Below are 14,163 nucleotides of genomic sequence, written 5' to 3' on the forward strand. Positions count from 1 at the left end.
TGAACAGTGCTCCGTGAGATGTTCAAAGCTTGGGATATTTTTTTATAACCTAACCCTGCTTTAAACTTCTCCACAACTTTATCCCTGACCTGTCTGGTGTGTTCCTTGGGCTTCGTGATGCTGTTTGTTCACTAATGTTCTCTAACAAACCTCTGAGGCCTTCACAGAACAGCTGTATTTATACTGAGATTAGATTACACACAAGTGGATTCTTTTTACTAATTAGGTGACTTCTGAAGGCAATTGGTTGCACTGGATTTTATTTAGGGGGGGGGGTGAGAGGAGGGTGTCCCCCTCCCATTGGAATTGTGCAATATGGTGCATACTGCAGCGAGTCTTTTAACTTACACTTGAGTACAATATATATGCTTTAAATTGGGTTGGATTTGAAAGGGGGGGGGGGGGGCTGTGCGATCACTGGCCTTGGGGGTACCCGGTGAGGGAGTGGAGCAACCGAGTGGGGAGAGGGTGTGGAAGAAGGGGGTCCCCCCTCCAAGGGTAGGGACTTTTTGAAATTTGATGTATTAAAATCGTTTTAGTGCACTGTAGAAGTATGATTTCAATGTATTTTGTATGAAGTATTTTTAAGAGGGAACTTTTTAAGGGGTAACTTTATCCACACAAAGGGTGATGGGTGTATGGAACAAGCTGCCAGAGGAGGTAGGTGAGGCAGGGACCATCCCAACATTTAAGAAAAAGTTAGACTGATACATGGATAGGACAGGCTTGGAGGTATGGACCAAAAGCAGGTAGTGTAGCTGGGCACATGTTGGCGGGTGTGGGCAAGTTGCACCGAAGGGCCTGTTTTCACACTCTATCACTCTATGACTACATTATACCTCCACCATGCATGAATGCTTCAAAATCAAGTGATCGAGTTTTATTGCCATATACTCAATCATAGTAACATAGAAAATAGGTGCAGGAATAGGCCATCGGCCCTTCGAGCCAGCACTGCCATTCAATATGATCATGGCTATTCATCTAAAATCAGTACCTCTTTCCTGTTTTTTTCCCCATATCCCTTGATGTTGTTAGCCCCAAGAACTAAATGTAACTCTCTCTTGAAAACATTCAGTGAATTGGCCTGCACTGCCTTCTGTGGCAGAGAATTCCACAGATTCACAACTCTCTGCGTGAAGAAAGTTTGTCCTCCATCTCAGTCCTAACTGGCCCCCCCTTTATTCTTAAACTGTGACCCATGGTTCTGAACGCCCCCAACATCGGGAACATTTTTCCTGCAGTTACAGGAAGTGAAAATCTAGCAGGCAAGCAGGATGCTTTCTGCAACCACCCACATTTGAAGTCCACTATCTTCCACCGTTTCTACCCAGTGCTTGGTACTTACTTCCAGCAGCCACTGGTTGTCCTCCAGGATGCACTCTCTCTCCTCTCAACCCCCCTCTCTCTCTCCCTCTCTATCTCTCCCCTCCATCTCCCTTTCCCCTCTCTCCCACCTCTCTCCCTCTCTGTCTCTCCTCTCACCCCTCTCTCTCCCTCTCACTCTCTCCCCTTCCCTCTCTCTCTCCCCTTCTCTCTCTCCCCCCTCTCTCTCTCCCCCCCTCTCTTTCCCCCCTCTCTCTCTTCCCCCTCTCTCCGTCCCACCTCACTCTCCCCCTCTCTCTCGTCCCCTCTCTCCTCTCTCTCCCCCCCTCCCTCTCTCCCCTCTCTTCCCCTAACTCTCGCTCCCCTCTCTTTCCCCCCCACTCTCTTTCTTCTCTCTCCCCCTCTTCTCTCCCTCCCCCTCTCTCTCTCCCCTCTCTTTCACCGCTACCTCTATGTCCTCTTTCTCTTTGCCCCCATCTCTCTCTTTCCCCCTCTCCCTCTTCCCCTCTCTCTTTTACCACCCCTCTCTCCCCCATTCTCTCCAACCCTCTCCTCCCTCTCCACCCCCTCTCTCTTCCCTCTTTCTTCCCTCTCACCCCTCTCTCTCTTCCCCCCTCTCCCACCTCACTCTCCCCCCTCTCTCTCCCCTACCTCTTTCCCTCTCTCCCTCTCTTCATTCACCCCCCCCCCCCTCTGTCTCTCTCCCCTCACCCCCCTCTCTCTCTCCCCACTGTCTCCCTGTCTCCTTCCCCTCTCTCTCTCTCTCCACCTCCCTTTGAGAGTCAGTCCCTTCGGCACAGAGACTCTCGCGGCAGCGGCGCTTCGGACGCTTCCGACGGCCCGGGACACTCGCTCCATGGCCGAAGCTGCAGCGAGCGAGTCGCTAGCCGCGCAAATACTCGTCAGCCCCGCAAACTCACCAGCCCCGGCTCCCCGCATCTGTATCCGCCCGCTGCTTCCATCCCTCCCTCAGCCCCGGCTCTCCAACACCCGCGGACCATGCAGTTTATCCCAGTTTTGACATTTTTGTTGATCACAGAATTTCTCACCACAGAGCGTGAGAAATTTCTGATCAGCGTGAGGGCGTGAGAGTTTGCTTGAGGGCGTGATTCTCACGCTCAAAGCGTGAGAGTTGGCAGCCCTGCATATTGTGGTCTGTCGATGAGGAAGTCGAGGATCCAGTTGCAGAGAGATGCCATAAAGCCCCGTTGCTTGTCTGTAATATCTGAATGTAATTACCAGGAACAATAATAAAACTAGACATTACAATAGCATTATTTTTTGCAAACTAACCACTTTTTCCAGGTCTACAGTGTATGATCCTATTATCAAGTGGGCAGCACAGTAAAAGATTGTTATTGGAATTCTTGAAGCTTTTCTGCTTTCTCAGCATCTCAGTCCATTCTTGGACGACTTTCATAGAGAGGTGTGCTCCTTGGTGATATCACTATTACTAGTTTATAAGTGGATCATAGCTACCATCTGACACAATTCATATTACAAGCAGTAAAACTCATACCTGATATTAGAGGAAAGGAAAGTAGACAAGGCAGGGAATTCTTATTTACCAAGGGAAGTACTTTAATATTTCAGCTTCGTTTTATCTTTGTAATAATCTTCATTCCTTGAGCTTCTCTTTAGAGCCTACGAGCATCCACTTGAGGAAGTAAATGTGCACTTGTCAATCATTTCGGCTGGAAGCAAGTAACTGTAGCATGTTCCCTCAGCACAGTATAAAGGTTCAAAATATTGTTAGGTTATTGTTTAATAATAATAATAACTTTTTATCGGACTAATTGTTCTAGTGCATTGTGTCAATATTGCTGTGACTTACCCAGGCATATACAGTAGAATTACGGAATCAGAACATCATGCAATGGTAACAGCAGAGATGGAAGCCCATTGAATCTGTACCTATTGTAAGCAGGGGCAATCCAACTGATCCTATTTTCCAGTCCTCTCCTCCATAAGTTATTTTCTTCAGATACTTACCCATCTGCCCTTTTAATGCTACAATTGAATTTGCCTCCCTCCTGGCAATACATTCCAGATCCTAATCTTATCCAGTGCAAGAACGTTTTTCCTCAAACCACTTTTAGTTCAGGTTCACACACCAACACTTGCACCACTTGATCAGGCTCATTGTCTCAAATCAGGTACCGTGATGCCTCTTTCCTTGTTGTGCCAGAATATATTGACTCAGAAAGTTTTCCTGAGCACTCTTTAGAAGCACCCTGTGTCTCTGTATTCTAGTGATGCAGTGCTATCGTCTTCATAATCAATACTCGCATTCTCCCTCTTTTCCCTCCATCAGAACATCTTAATTTGACTTATTGAGGGATATCGTATTCATTGCCACGATTCAAAAATGGTTACACAGTTACTAAAGGCCAAAGCCTTTCCCGTCAATAAATATTGTGTTCCCTGAATTCCTAAAGGATTCAACAGATTTCACATTTCAATTAAAATATGATACTGGTCAAACTTCTCAGGTTATAGCACAAATGGCAAAGTTACAACAAGTGAACCAGAAGAGACCCCATTTAAAGTTGTATGGTATTTTAGGATGAATATAATCAGAAATTCAATGGGTTACTCACACAGGGAACTGAGATACAATTTCAGTTCATACGTACATTGACAACTAACGACAAACAAGTGTCGGCTGGCGATATGGTATTAGGTAATTTCAGTTTGGCTATACAGTAATAGCATGGTGACAGTCAATAACCTACGGTGGAAGGGCAGCAAACCACTCTCTTCCATCAGCTCCACAAACTATCAGCAACGTTTTCCTTTATCATAGTTTTAGTTTTTTTGTAGAAAACTGCTTCACTTTGCATAAATTACATAGCTTGAAAATTACACAGTAATGTTTTTGCCATCTGATAGATGACATTCATCACCCACTTAAACATTGCTCTCGTGGTACACATTACCTGAAGTTGATAGGCTGAAGTCTAAAGGGGCTGTCCCACTTGGGCGACCTAATCTGCGAGTTTAGAAGAGTGTCTTCGACCTTCAAACTCGCAGCATGGTCGACACAGTGATCCTAGAAGGTCCTATTAGGTCGCTGGAACTCTCCTTCATGCTCGCAGGGAAGTTCCCGAATACTCGTGGCCTCAGCTAGGTTGCGGAAACTTTTTCAGCAGTGTTGAAACATTTTCCGCGAGTAAAATTTGGTCGGCATGGTTCTTTTGAACTCGTAGTGCAGTGGAGTGGGGTCACTATTTAGTTACAGGCATGTCGATGGCAGCCTTAGGCAATCTCCTTTGCTGACCGGGCATTTTGATTGGCTCATTGGAGTTTTCAGGACCAAGGAAGACCTATCGGTAGGTAAAATGCCCGCTAAACTTTATTATACTTCTTAAAAGTGTCTTCACTCCTTCTCCCCCCCCCTCTTCTCCCCTCCTTCTCTCCCCTTCTCTGCCCTTCTCTCCCACTCTCTCCCTTTCTCTCCCCCCTCCCCCGCGCTCTCTAAAGGACGTTACTGTGCAGCCGTTCTTTCTTCTTCATCACTCACGGGTGTGAGTTTCAGACAGTGCTCCCCCGCTTTCCCTGGCCCCCGCCTTTGCTGTGTGTGTGTGTGTGTGTGTGTGTGTGTGTGTGTGTGTGTGTGTGTGTGTGTGTGTGTGTGTGTGTGTGTGTGTGTGTGTGTGTGTGTGTGTGTGTGTGTGGTCGTTCGATCCAGCTGGCGGTTTCAACACGGATGGTCGATCCAGCTCGAGGCTTTCCAGGCGAGTGCCCTCAAGCTTGAAGGTCGAAGACACTCTTGTGGACTCGTGGATTAGGCCGCCCAAGTGGGACAGCCCCTTAAGTATCTTCTTTGTCCTTCACCTTAGGTTCTCCTCAGGTTTACTTCTTTGCCTTCATGGCTGATTGGGAAATTTAAAATCACTTGCGGTATTCCCAAAGATGTATTTTCCTTGCAGATACTCTCTCAATATAACCATGCCCATATAGAGGCATGGAGGCATACTGCATGGCATACTGCATACTGCCTTTGGCCCAACTTGCCCATGCTGACCAAGATGCCCCATGTCTATTAGTCCCACCTGCCTGCATTTGGTCTATATCCTTCTAAACCTTTCCCATCCATATACTAGCCCAAATGTATTTTAAATATTGTGATAGTACCTGCCTCAACTCCTCCTATGGCAGCTTGTTCTTCTCTGTTCGTTCTGACTCCTGGTCCAAATATGTTATTTGGGATTTTTTTTTCAATCTAATTCCTTCCATAACACGGCAAGGAAATATGGTGATGTTCACTTCAGAACTTTCTGTTTTTAAAGCAGCTGAAACATTGGGGGCATGAATGAACCTTACAGCCCTTTGAGCTTTTTCTGCCATCAATCTAATATGATCTTGGCTGCAACTCTACTTTCCTGTCTGGTCCCCATTTCTATTGACTGACATATCGTCGAAAATTCTGCCTGTCTCAGCCGTGAATATAATCAATGAGTTAGACTCCTCGACTCTAAGGCAAATAAGTCGAAAGATCTAGATCCTTTAAGAGGAGATATTCTGCCTCATCTTTGTCTTATATAGGGGAGTTTATTCCTAAATTATAATCCTTTGTTCTGTCCAAGAATTTGTGACCACGTCTGAAATATCATGTGCAGTTTTGGTCACAAACTATAAGATAGATGTTATTAAGCTGGAAAGGGTGCAGAAAAGATTCACAAAGATGATACACGGCCTGGACGACTTAAGTTATAAGGAGTGACTGGATAGACTGGGGAGTGTAGGAGGCTGAAGGATAACTTATAGAGATCTATAAAACCTGTGGCTAATTGTGTGCCTCAGGATTCAGTGCTGGGCCCATTGCTGTTTGTCATCTATAGCAATGATTTGAGTGAAAATGTACAATATATGATTAGTAAGTTTGCAGATTACACTAAAGTGGGTGGTATTGTAGGTAGCAAAGATGGTTGTCAAGGCTCCAAGGAGTGTTGTTGAGCAGTGGGCTTTAGGAATGCAGTACATAGTTCTTTGTAAGTGGCACCACAGGTTGATAGGATGGTCAAGAAGGCTTTTGGCATATTGGCCTTCATCAATCACAGTATAGATGTTGGGAGTTCATGTTACAGTGGTACAAGATGTTGGTGAGGCCACCAGTTTTGGTCACCCTGTTATAGGAAAGATGTTGTTAAGCTGGAAAGGTACGACTCTGACATAGATAAGACAAATAGTCACAGTGTTTTTTTCAGAAATAACTTCTTCGGGTTTCGGCCCGAAACGTCGCCTATTTCCTTCGCTCCATAGATGCTGCTGCACCGGCTGAGTTTCTCCAGCAATTTTGTGTACCTTCTTCCCTACAGCCATCAGGTTATTAAACACGACAACAAATAAACTCTGAACCACAAACTATTATTATTACTGTACTATATTTGTTTATTTATTGAGTATGTGTGCATGCACACTGAACTTTTTTTCTCCTGTCATGTACCATGTTTACATATTCTGTTGTGCTGCAGCAAGCAAGAATTTCATTGTCCTATCTGGGACATATGACAATAAAACACTCTCGACTCTTGAGGGTAGGGGAGTCTAAAACTTGAGATTATAGATTTACGGTGCGAGGGTAAGAATTTAAGGGGAACTGTAATACACGGAGGTTTGGTGATTATGTGGAACGAGCTGGCAGAGGAAGTTGTAGAGGCGGGTACAATTAGAATCATAGAGTGATACAGTGTGGAAATGGGCCCTTTGGCCCAACTTGCCCACACCGGTCAACATGTCCCAGCTACACTAGTCCCACCTACCAGCATTTGGTCAATATCCCTCCAAACCTATCCTATCCATGTACCTGTTTAACTGCTTCTTAAATGTTGGGATAGTCTCGGCCTCAACTATCTCCTCTGGCAGCATGATCCATACATCCACCACCCTTTGTGTGATAAAGGTACCCCTCAGATTCCTATTAAATCTTTTCCCCTTCAACTTAAACCTATGTCCTCTGGTCCTCGATTCACCTACTCTGGGCAAGAGACTCTGTGCTGGATCTGCAGAATTCACCCTATCTATTCCTCTCATGATCTTATACATCTTCATAAGATCACCCCTCATCCTCCTGCACTCCGAAGTCTCAGCATATCCAACCTCTGCCTTTGGCTCATACCCTCTAATCCTGGCATCATCGTCATAAATCTGCTCGGTACCCTTTCCAGCTTGACAACATCTTTCCTATAATACGGTGCCCAGAACTGAATACTATATTGTAATTGTACTGACTGCAGAAGCAAAGAAAGTCAACACTGACGAGTGCCAGCAAAGTGACCAGTCTTCTGGCAATAAGCATTTAAATTACAGCTGCTGGAAAAAATCATCTATGAAATGAGCTGGAGATTTAAAATTTCAAACAAAGGATAAGAGTAAAGGTAACCTTCTACAAAGTGACATCTGTATTACCTGTGGGACTATGCAAAGCTCTTTATCTCTTAATTTTGAATAGTCCTTGAACAATTTCAATTTATCCTGTCACCTGATGATCCTGGATGGTTCCTTAAAGTCGGATTCAAAGATTAATTTACTTTAGACTTTAGAGAAACAGCGCGAAAACAGGCCCTTCAGCCGACCGAGTCCGTGCCGACCAGCGTTCACCCCGTACACTAGCACTATCCTACACACTAGGTCTAATTTACAATTTACAGAGACCAATTAACTTACAAACCTGTACGAGTTTGGAGTGTGGGAGGAAACCGGAGCACCCAGAGAAACCCCATGCGATCACAGGGAGAACGTACAAACTCTGTACAGTTAGCACCCATAGTCAGGATCGAAGCTGGGTTTCTGGCGCTGTAAGGCAGCAAATCTACTGCAGTGCCACTGTGATTTCTGCAGAACCAGTACAAGAATCATTCGGTAGTTAGAATTTGCTAAGGATGTTGTGGGGAAGCACTTTTGCAGTGGTGTCTGGAGATTTTGGAGACATTCCCTTTGATGTGCTGTGGTTTTCTAAATATTAAATGAAGCACATTCTTAACCTCATGTGGTCCAAATGCAGTCGAAGCTTTGGAGTCCAATAATGCATAGAAATATAGAAAATAGGTGCAGGAGTAGGCCATTCGGCCCTTCGAGCCTGCACCGCCATTCAATATTGTATTGTATTGTATTTTAATGACCACACAGCCAGGCTGGTGGAATTTGTTATCAGTACAGCTCGGTACAGGTTCCAACATTTCATCAAACATTAAACATATAACATAGATATACATACAGACAGACACATTACATAATACATAAGGGCCATGCTTATTCTTATTCCTCACCGTACAGAGTTTAAAATGTTAATTGCAGTGGGAATGAAACTGTTTTTGAAGCGGTTTGTTTTGGAGGCAATTGTCCTGTAACGCCTCCCAGAGGGCAGTAGCTGAAAGGCATAGTGTGCAGGGTGAGTGGGATCAGAGATGATCTTGCGAGCTTTGTGAAGTGTCCGTTTGTGGTAAAGTGATTCAAGGGATGGTAGGGGTAAGCCAATAATTTTGGATGCTCTGTTTATGATGCGCTGTAATTTCTTCCGGGCGAGTGTGTCGAGACTGCCGAACCAGACTGTGATGGATGAAGTGAGGATGCTTTCGATAATGGCTGTATAGAAGCGGAGCATGAGATGAGACCTTACTCTGAACTTCCTGAGCTGTCGGAGATGGAAAAGTCTTTGCTGGGCTTTTCCATAGATGTGGTCTGCGTTTGTCCTCCATTTGAGGACATCCAACTCAGTATCCTGTACCTGCCTTCTCTCTATACCCCCCGATACCTTTAGCCACAAGGGCCACATCTAACTCCCTCTTAAATATAGCCAATGAACAGGCCTCAACTACCTTCTGTGGCAGAGAATTCCAGATATTCACCACTCTCTGTGTGAAAAATGTTTTTCTCATCTCGGTCCTAAAAGATTTCCCCCTTATCCTTAAACTATGACCCCTTGTTCTGGACTTCCCCAACATCGGGAACAATCTTCCTGCATCTAGCCAGTCCAACCCCTTAAGAATTTTGTAAGTTTCTATAAGATCCTCCCTCAATCTTCTAAATTCTAGCGAGTACAAGCCGAGTCTATACAGTCTTTCTTCATATGAAAGTCCTGACATCCCAGGAATCAGTCTGGTGAACCTTCTCTGTACTCCCTCTGTGGCAAGAATGTCTTTCCTCAGATTAGGAGACCAAAACTGTACTGCAATACTCCAGGTGTGGTCTCACCAAGACCCTGTACAACTGTACAAATGCAACTTCAGCTTCATCCAATTACTCAGTAATTTGGCTGGGACAGTCTGCCCACCAAACTCATATCTGGTTAGACTTTGCATTAGTTCAACAGCTCTGTACATTCCATGCGTTTAGTGCAGTTGTAATGCACTTTATAGGTGCATAATCCCTTTCTAGGTTAACTTGGCCACACGTTAAAATACATTTCAAAAAACCATTGGAGATACCATTGAAATAATTGATAAATTCACGTTTTATTCTAAAAATCTCCAAAATCTATTTTGGTTTATCTCCAAAATCTATTTCAAATGGATTAATTTTAAATTGCATGTATATCCAAGGGAAATGAGTAAACAAAATTTAATATAATAGCATTGTGTTTCAGCAAAATAAATACTCCATTGTGATATTCTGCCAGTAACTAATCCACTGGCTTATTTTTGAGAGTTCACAAGTTCATAAGTTATAGGAGTAGAATTATGCCATTCGGCCCATCGAGTCTACTCCGTCATTCAATCATGGCTGATCTCTGCCTCCTAATCCCATTTTCCTGCCTTCTCCCCATAACCCTTGACACCCGTTCTAAACAAGAATTTGTTTATCTCTGCCTTAAAAATATCCAGCGACTTGGCCTCCACAGCCCTCTGTGATAATGAGTTCCACAGATTAACTACTCTCTGACTAAAGAAGTTACTCCTCATCTCCTTTCTGAAAGAGCGTCCTTTAATTCCTGAGGCTATGACCTCTGGTCCTAGACTCTCCCACCAGTGGAAACATGCTTTCCATATCCACTCATTATGCCTCTCATTATTTTGTAAGTTCTAATGAGGTCCCCCCTCAATCTGCTAAACTCCAGCGTGTAGAGGCCCAGTGCCGTCAAACGCTCATCAGATACTAACCCACACATTCCTGGAATCATTCTTATAAACCTCCTCTGGACCCTCTTCAGAGCCAGCACATCCTTCCTCAGATATGGGGCCCAAATGTGCGCACAGTACTCCAAATATGGCCTGACCAGCACCTTAAAGAGCCTCAGCAGTACCTTACAGAGTCGCAGCGAGGCTATTGTTGGAAATATTATAATATTCTATATATACTGTTGATTTACTGTATTTTATATTTAATTTTATTAATTTAATTATTTGATATCTGAACAATGATAGCTGAAGCATTCATATTCCTGTACTTAATGCTGTATATTTAAAATAAATGAAAAAATGCCGTTTGTTTATGATGTTATATTTTCTCTTTCTAGGCGTTCAAATCTGTTTTTACATCCATTTATCTTTTTGAGAAGTTTCAAAAAACATATTCCAAAGCTGGAGAAGTGTTCTAAGAAACATGGGGAAGCACATCCTGCCACGATGTGTTGAACAAGTCAGCTGATTCTTTCCTTCATGTGCACAATAAAAAAATCCCATTGGAGTAATGAGAAAATTGTAACCTCCCACTTATTGATTACATATAATGTATATTGCAGAAAAAGTACTAACCTATTAAAAAATAAACTGGCAATGTCTCTGTGATTGAATACTAATATATTGTTATGTTGTTTTTTTAGTCAGAGTGGTTCTTTGTTTTATTAAAGGAGATGACTTCTCCCGCCCTAATTTTCCTCAGTATAGGTAAGGTTGAAACAAGAAACTGCAGATGCCAGTTTACACAAAAGGACACAAAGTGCTGGAGTAACTCAGCGGGTCGGGCAGCATCCCTGGAGAACATGGATAGGTGACATTTCGGGTCGCGACCCTTCTTCAGACTGATAAGGTGTAGTATATGAAGGTCTCGACCCGAAACGTTACCCATTCCTTTCCTCCAAATATGCTGCCTGTTACTCCAGCTTTATGTGTCTATCTGTAGTATATGTCAGGTTGTTCAGCCTCTCTATACCGAGTCAGTTAGTGAGAGAGCAGCCTTTAACACCGTTTGTGGTAAAGTAATTTTTGAATATGACAGATTCTGTTAATCAGAATTGCTACTTTTTCCATGATCTCATATTCAGAAAAAATGCAGGTAAATGTTATTTTCCAGATAAAATGTAATAGCATTTGTGTGTACCTGGCAATTTGGTAATTATCTAAAATGCAGACTATTCAAACATGTTTACTTTTGCACAAGGGAGAATTTAAACAGATTTTACTTTAGCTTATAAAATTTGATGAACATTTTGATTCGCAAAGTAGATGCATTTGGATCAGAATACAAACACATAGACATTTACAACGATGTTGCCTGGACCTGAAGGCTTGAGCTTTATGGAGAGATTGGGCAGGCTAGGACTTTATTCCCTGAAGTACTGGAGGCTGAGAGTGAACTTTTGAAGGTATATAAAATCATAAGAGAAATAGATGAGGTGAATACTATCCCAAGGTAGGGGAATCAAGAACCAGACTTTAGAGATATAGAAACAGGCCCTTCGGCCACCGAATTCCCGTCGACCAGTGGTCGCCCCCGTACACTAACACTATCCTACACACTAGGGACAATTTACAACTAGAGGGCACAGGTTTAAGATGAGAGTGGAAAGATGTATTAGGAACCTGAGGTGCAACATTTTCACACAGAGGGTGGTAAGCATATGGAATGAAGTAGTTGAAACAGGTACAATAACAACATTTTAAATAAATGTAAACAGGAACATGGATAAGAAAGGTTTAGAGAGATTTGAGGCAAGTGCAGGCAAATGGGATTAGCGTAAATGAGGCATCTTGTTCGGCATGGAAAGGTTGGCTGAATCGCCTGTATGCATGCTGTATGACTCTGTGACTCCACAACTACATAGTAAACTTAGACCATTTCTCTCTAGTCAGTAGAAAGATACAATTTATCCCCATTGCAACCAAAATATAAAATTTTAAATGAAGCATAATGATTCACTTTACAATGAAATATCTTTCAGCTCAAACACTTCAACTACCTTTTAAAAAAAAACTTTAGTTGAGAACTTCAAAATAAACTGTTGAAGAATATAAGAAAAAGATAACAAGTTAAAATTACTTATGATTATTTGAGTACTGCCATAATATTTTTCAACATCTCACTGATATCTCTTAAGTGCAGGAAGATTTTTTTCACCTTTCACCAATTTTTTTCCATCACATTATTCACATAAAGAAAGGCCTTTCTACGAGGTGTATAATGTTGAGCATTTTAGGTCTTTGGCCAAGAATTTTCCAAAATCAAAACATAAATCAGTGTGAAATAAATCTCTGAAATGCAGGAAAATTTCAGACAATCCCCAGCACTGTAAAGAGAGAATAGAGGGGAGGGGTGTGTGTATGTTTTTGGGTAATCATTTTACTTAAGTTGAGCTGCATAAATCACATCAGACAAACTTAGAAAAATGATATAAGAATATAAATGAGTAAAATATACTGTTGGTTGCCTTTTAGATGTTAGCCCAATCATAAAAATATTCTCTCGGTTTCCAAAATTATATTGAGCCATTCAATCCGCCCCCACCTCCACCACAACCACCCCCACTTCAACTTCTGAGAAATTGTAGAATTTATTAACAGAATTGTGGATTGTTTCAATAAAATAGAAATACGTTGCTTTTATCATTGATTAAAGCGCCGCTGTTATCACTGGAATGGTAGTTCAAAAATGTTCATTTTCAGAGCATGTGTTCCTTGGAGAAATGATTGTGAAATGGTTCTGCTGTACTTTTGTGGATTCCATTTAAATTAAAGGCTGGACCACTGCAGAGAATAAATGTGCTTTAATTTCAGTGAGTGAAAAGGCGAACCCAGGTTGAACCCCTATTGTCATTTAATTTCAGAAAATAATTCTGAGTGCTTTATTCTGTATAGGGGCCGAGCACCAGTCACACACAAAGGCCGAGCAGACTGTTGATGAATAAAAACGCCAGAGCAATTTTGGATGTGAGTGCTATCTCTTTGATTACTCAAGCTCCAAGGTAGTCCATCACACCACAATAATTCACCCGCTGTTGACTCTCACCTCACTACCGCATTTGTCCCATCATTCCGATTAGAAACAGCAATGCCCTTATCAGATTAATCTCATACAAGTCTAAATCTGACCTCTGAATAAAATAAAGCCTCACGAGGCTGAGTATCATTGCAAGCAAGCAAGCTTCAACAGCTGACAGCACTCGGCATGGATCATCCTAAAATGGGTCGTCTAATACATTTATGCCATCCCATCATAACATTGTCTGAGAACACTGCTTCCCTGCATGGGTCTGTTTTGCTGTGTTGCCTTTATGCTTATTTTTTCAAGCAGAAAATAGATGACCGGGGTCAAAGTTGAAGAGACCTGTCTGAGTACAGAAACTGCGTCTTTGGAACCAGTAATGGGTGAAGGAATCAACACAGAATAACTCAGGGGATTTGTTTGTTTCGAAAGAATAAAGAAACTTGGTTTTCAAAAGTCTTGACCATATTTACTGTGCTGTAATTCAACAAGAGATGTCTCGCAATAAAAATAATGTTTCTGCAGGATTTTCAGGCAGATAATCTCTGTAAATTTAAAAGATTTAGGATGGTCCCGGAGAACTGGGAAATTGTACATGTTACATCCTTATTCAAAAGAGGGTTGTTTGGGATTTAAACCAAATATCTGTAGACTTATCGGTCTGAAGATCAAGAAATCAGAGAGCAGATGAACTGT

General features: G+C 42.5%; 1 protein-coding gene across 1 annotated transcript in view; it reads left to right on the forward strand.

Moving 5' to 3' along the window:
* Positions 1–11,065, forward strand: part of spata17 (spermatogenesis associated 17) — a 181,951-nt gene extending 170,886 nt beyond the window's left edge. The window contains exon 8 of the mRNA XM_033025369.1: positions 10,784–11,065. Within this exon, the coding sequence (XP_032881260.1) occupies positions 10,784–10,864 (81 nt within the window). The 3' untranslated portion in view covers positions 10,865–11,065. The remainder of the gene's footprint in view (positions 1–10,783) is intronic.
* The last annotated feature ends 3,098 nt before the right edge of the window (positions 11,066–14,163 follow it).

The sequence above is a fragment of the Amblyraja radiata genome, chromosome 8 (genome assembly GCF_010909765.2).
Source record: "Amblyraja radiata isolate CabotCenter1 chromosome 8, sAmbRad1.1.pri, whole genome shotgun sequence".
Taxonomy (NCBI): Eukaryota; Metazoa; Chordata; class Chondrichthyes; order Rajiformes; family Rajidae; genus Amblyraja; species Amblyraja radiata.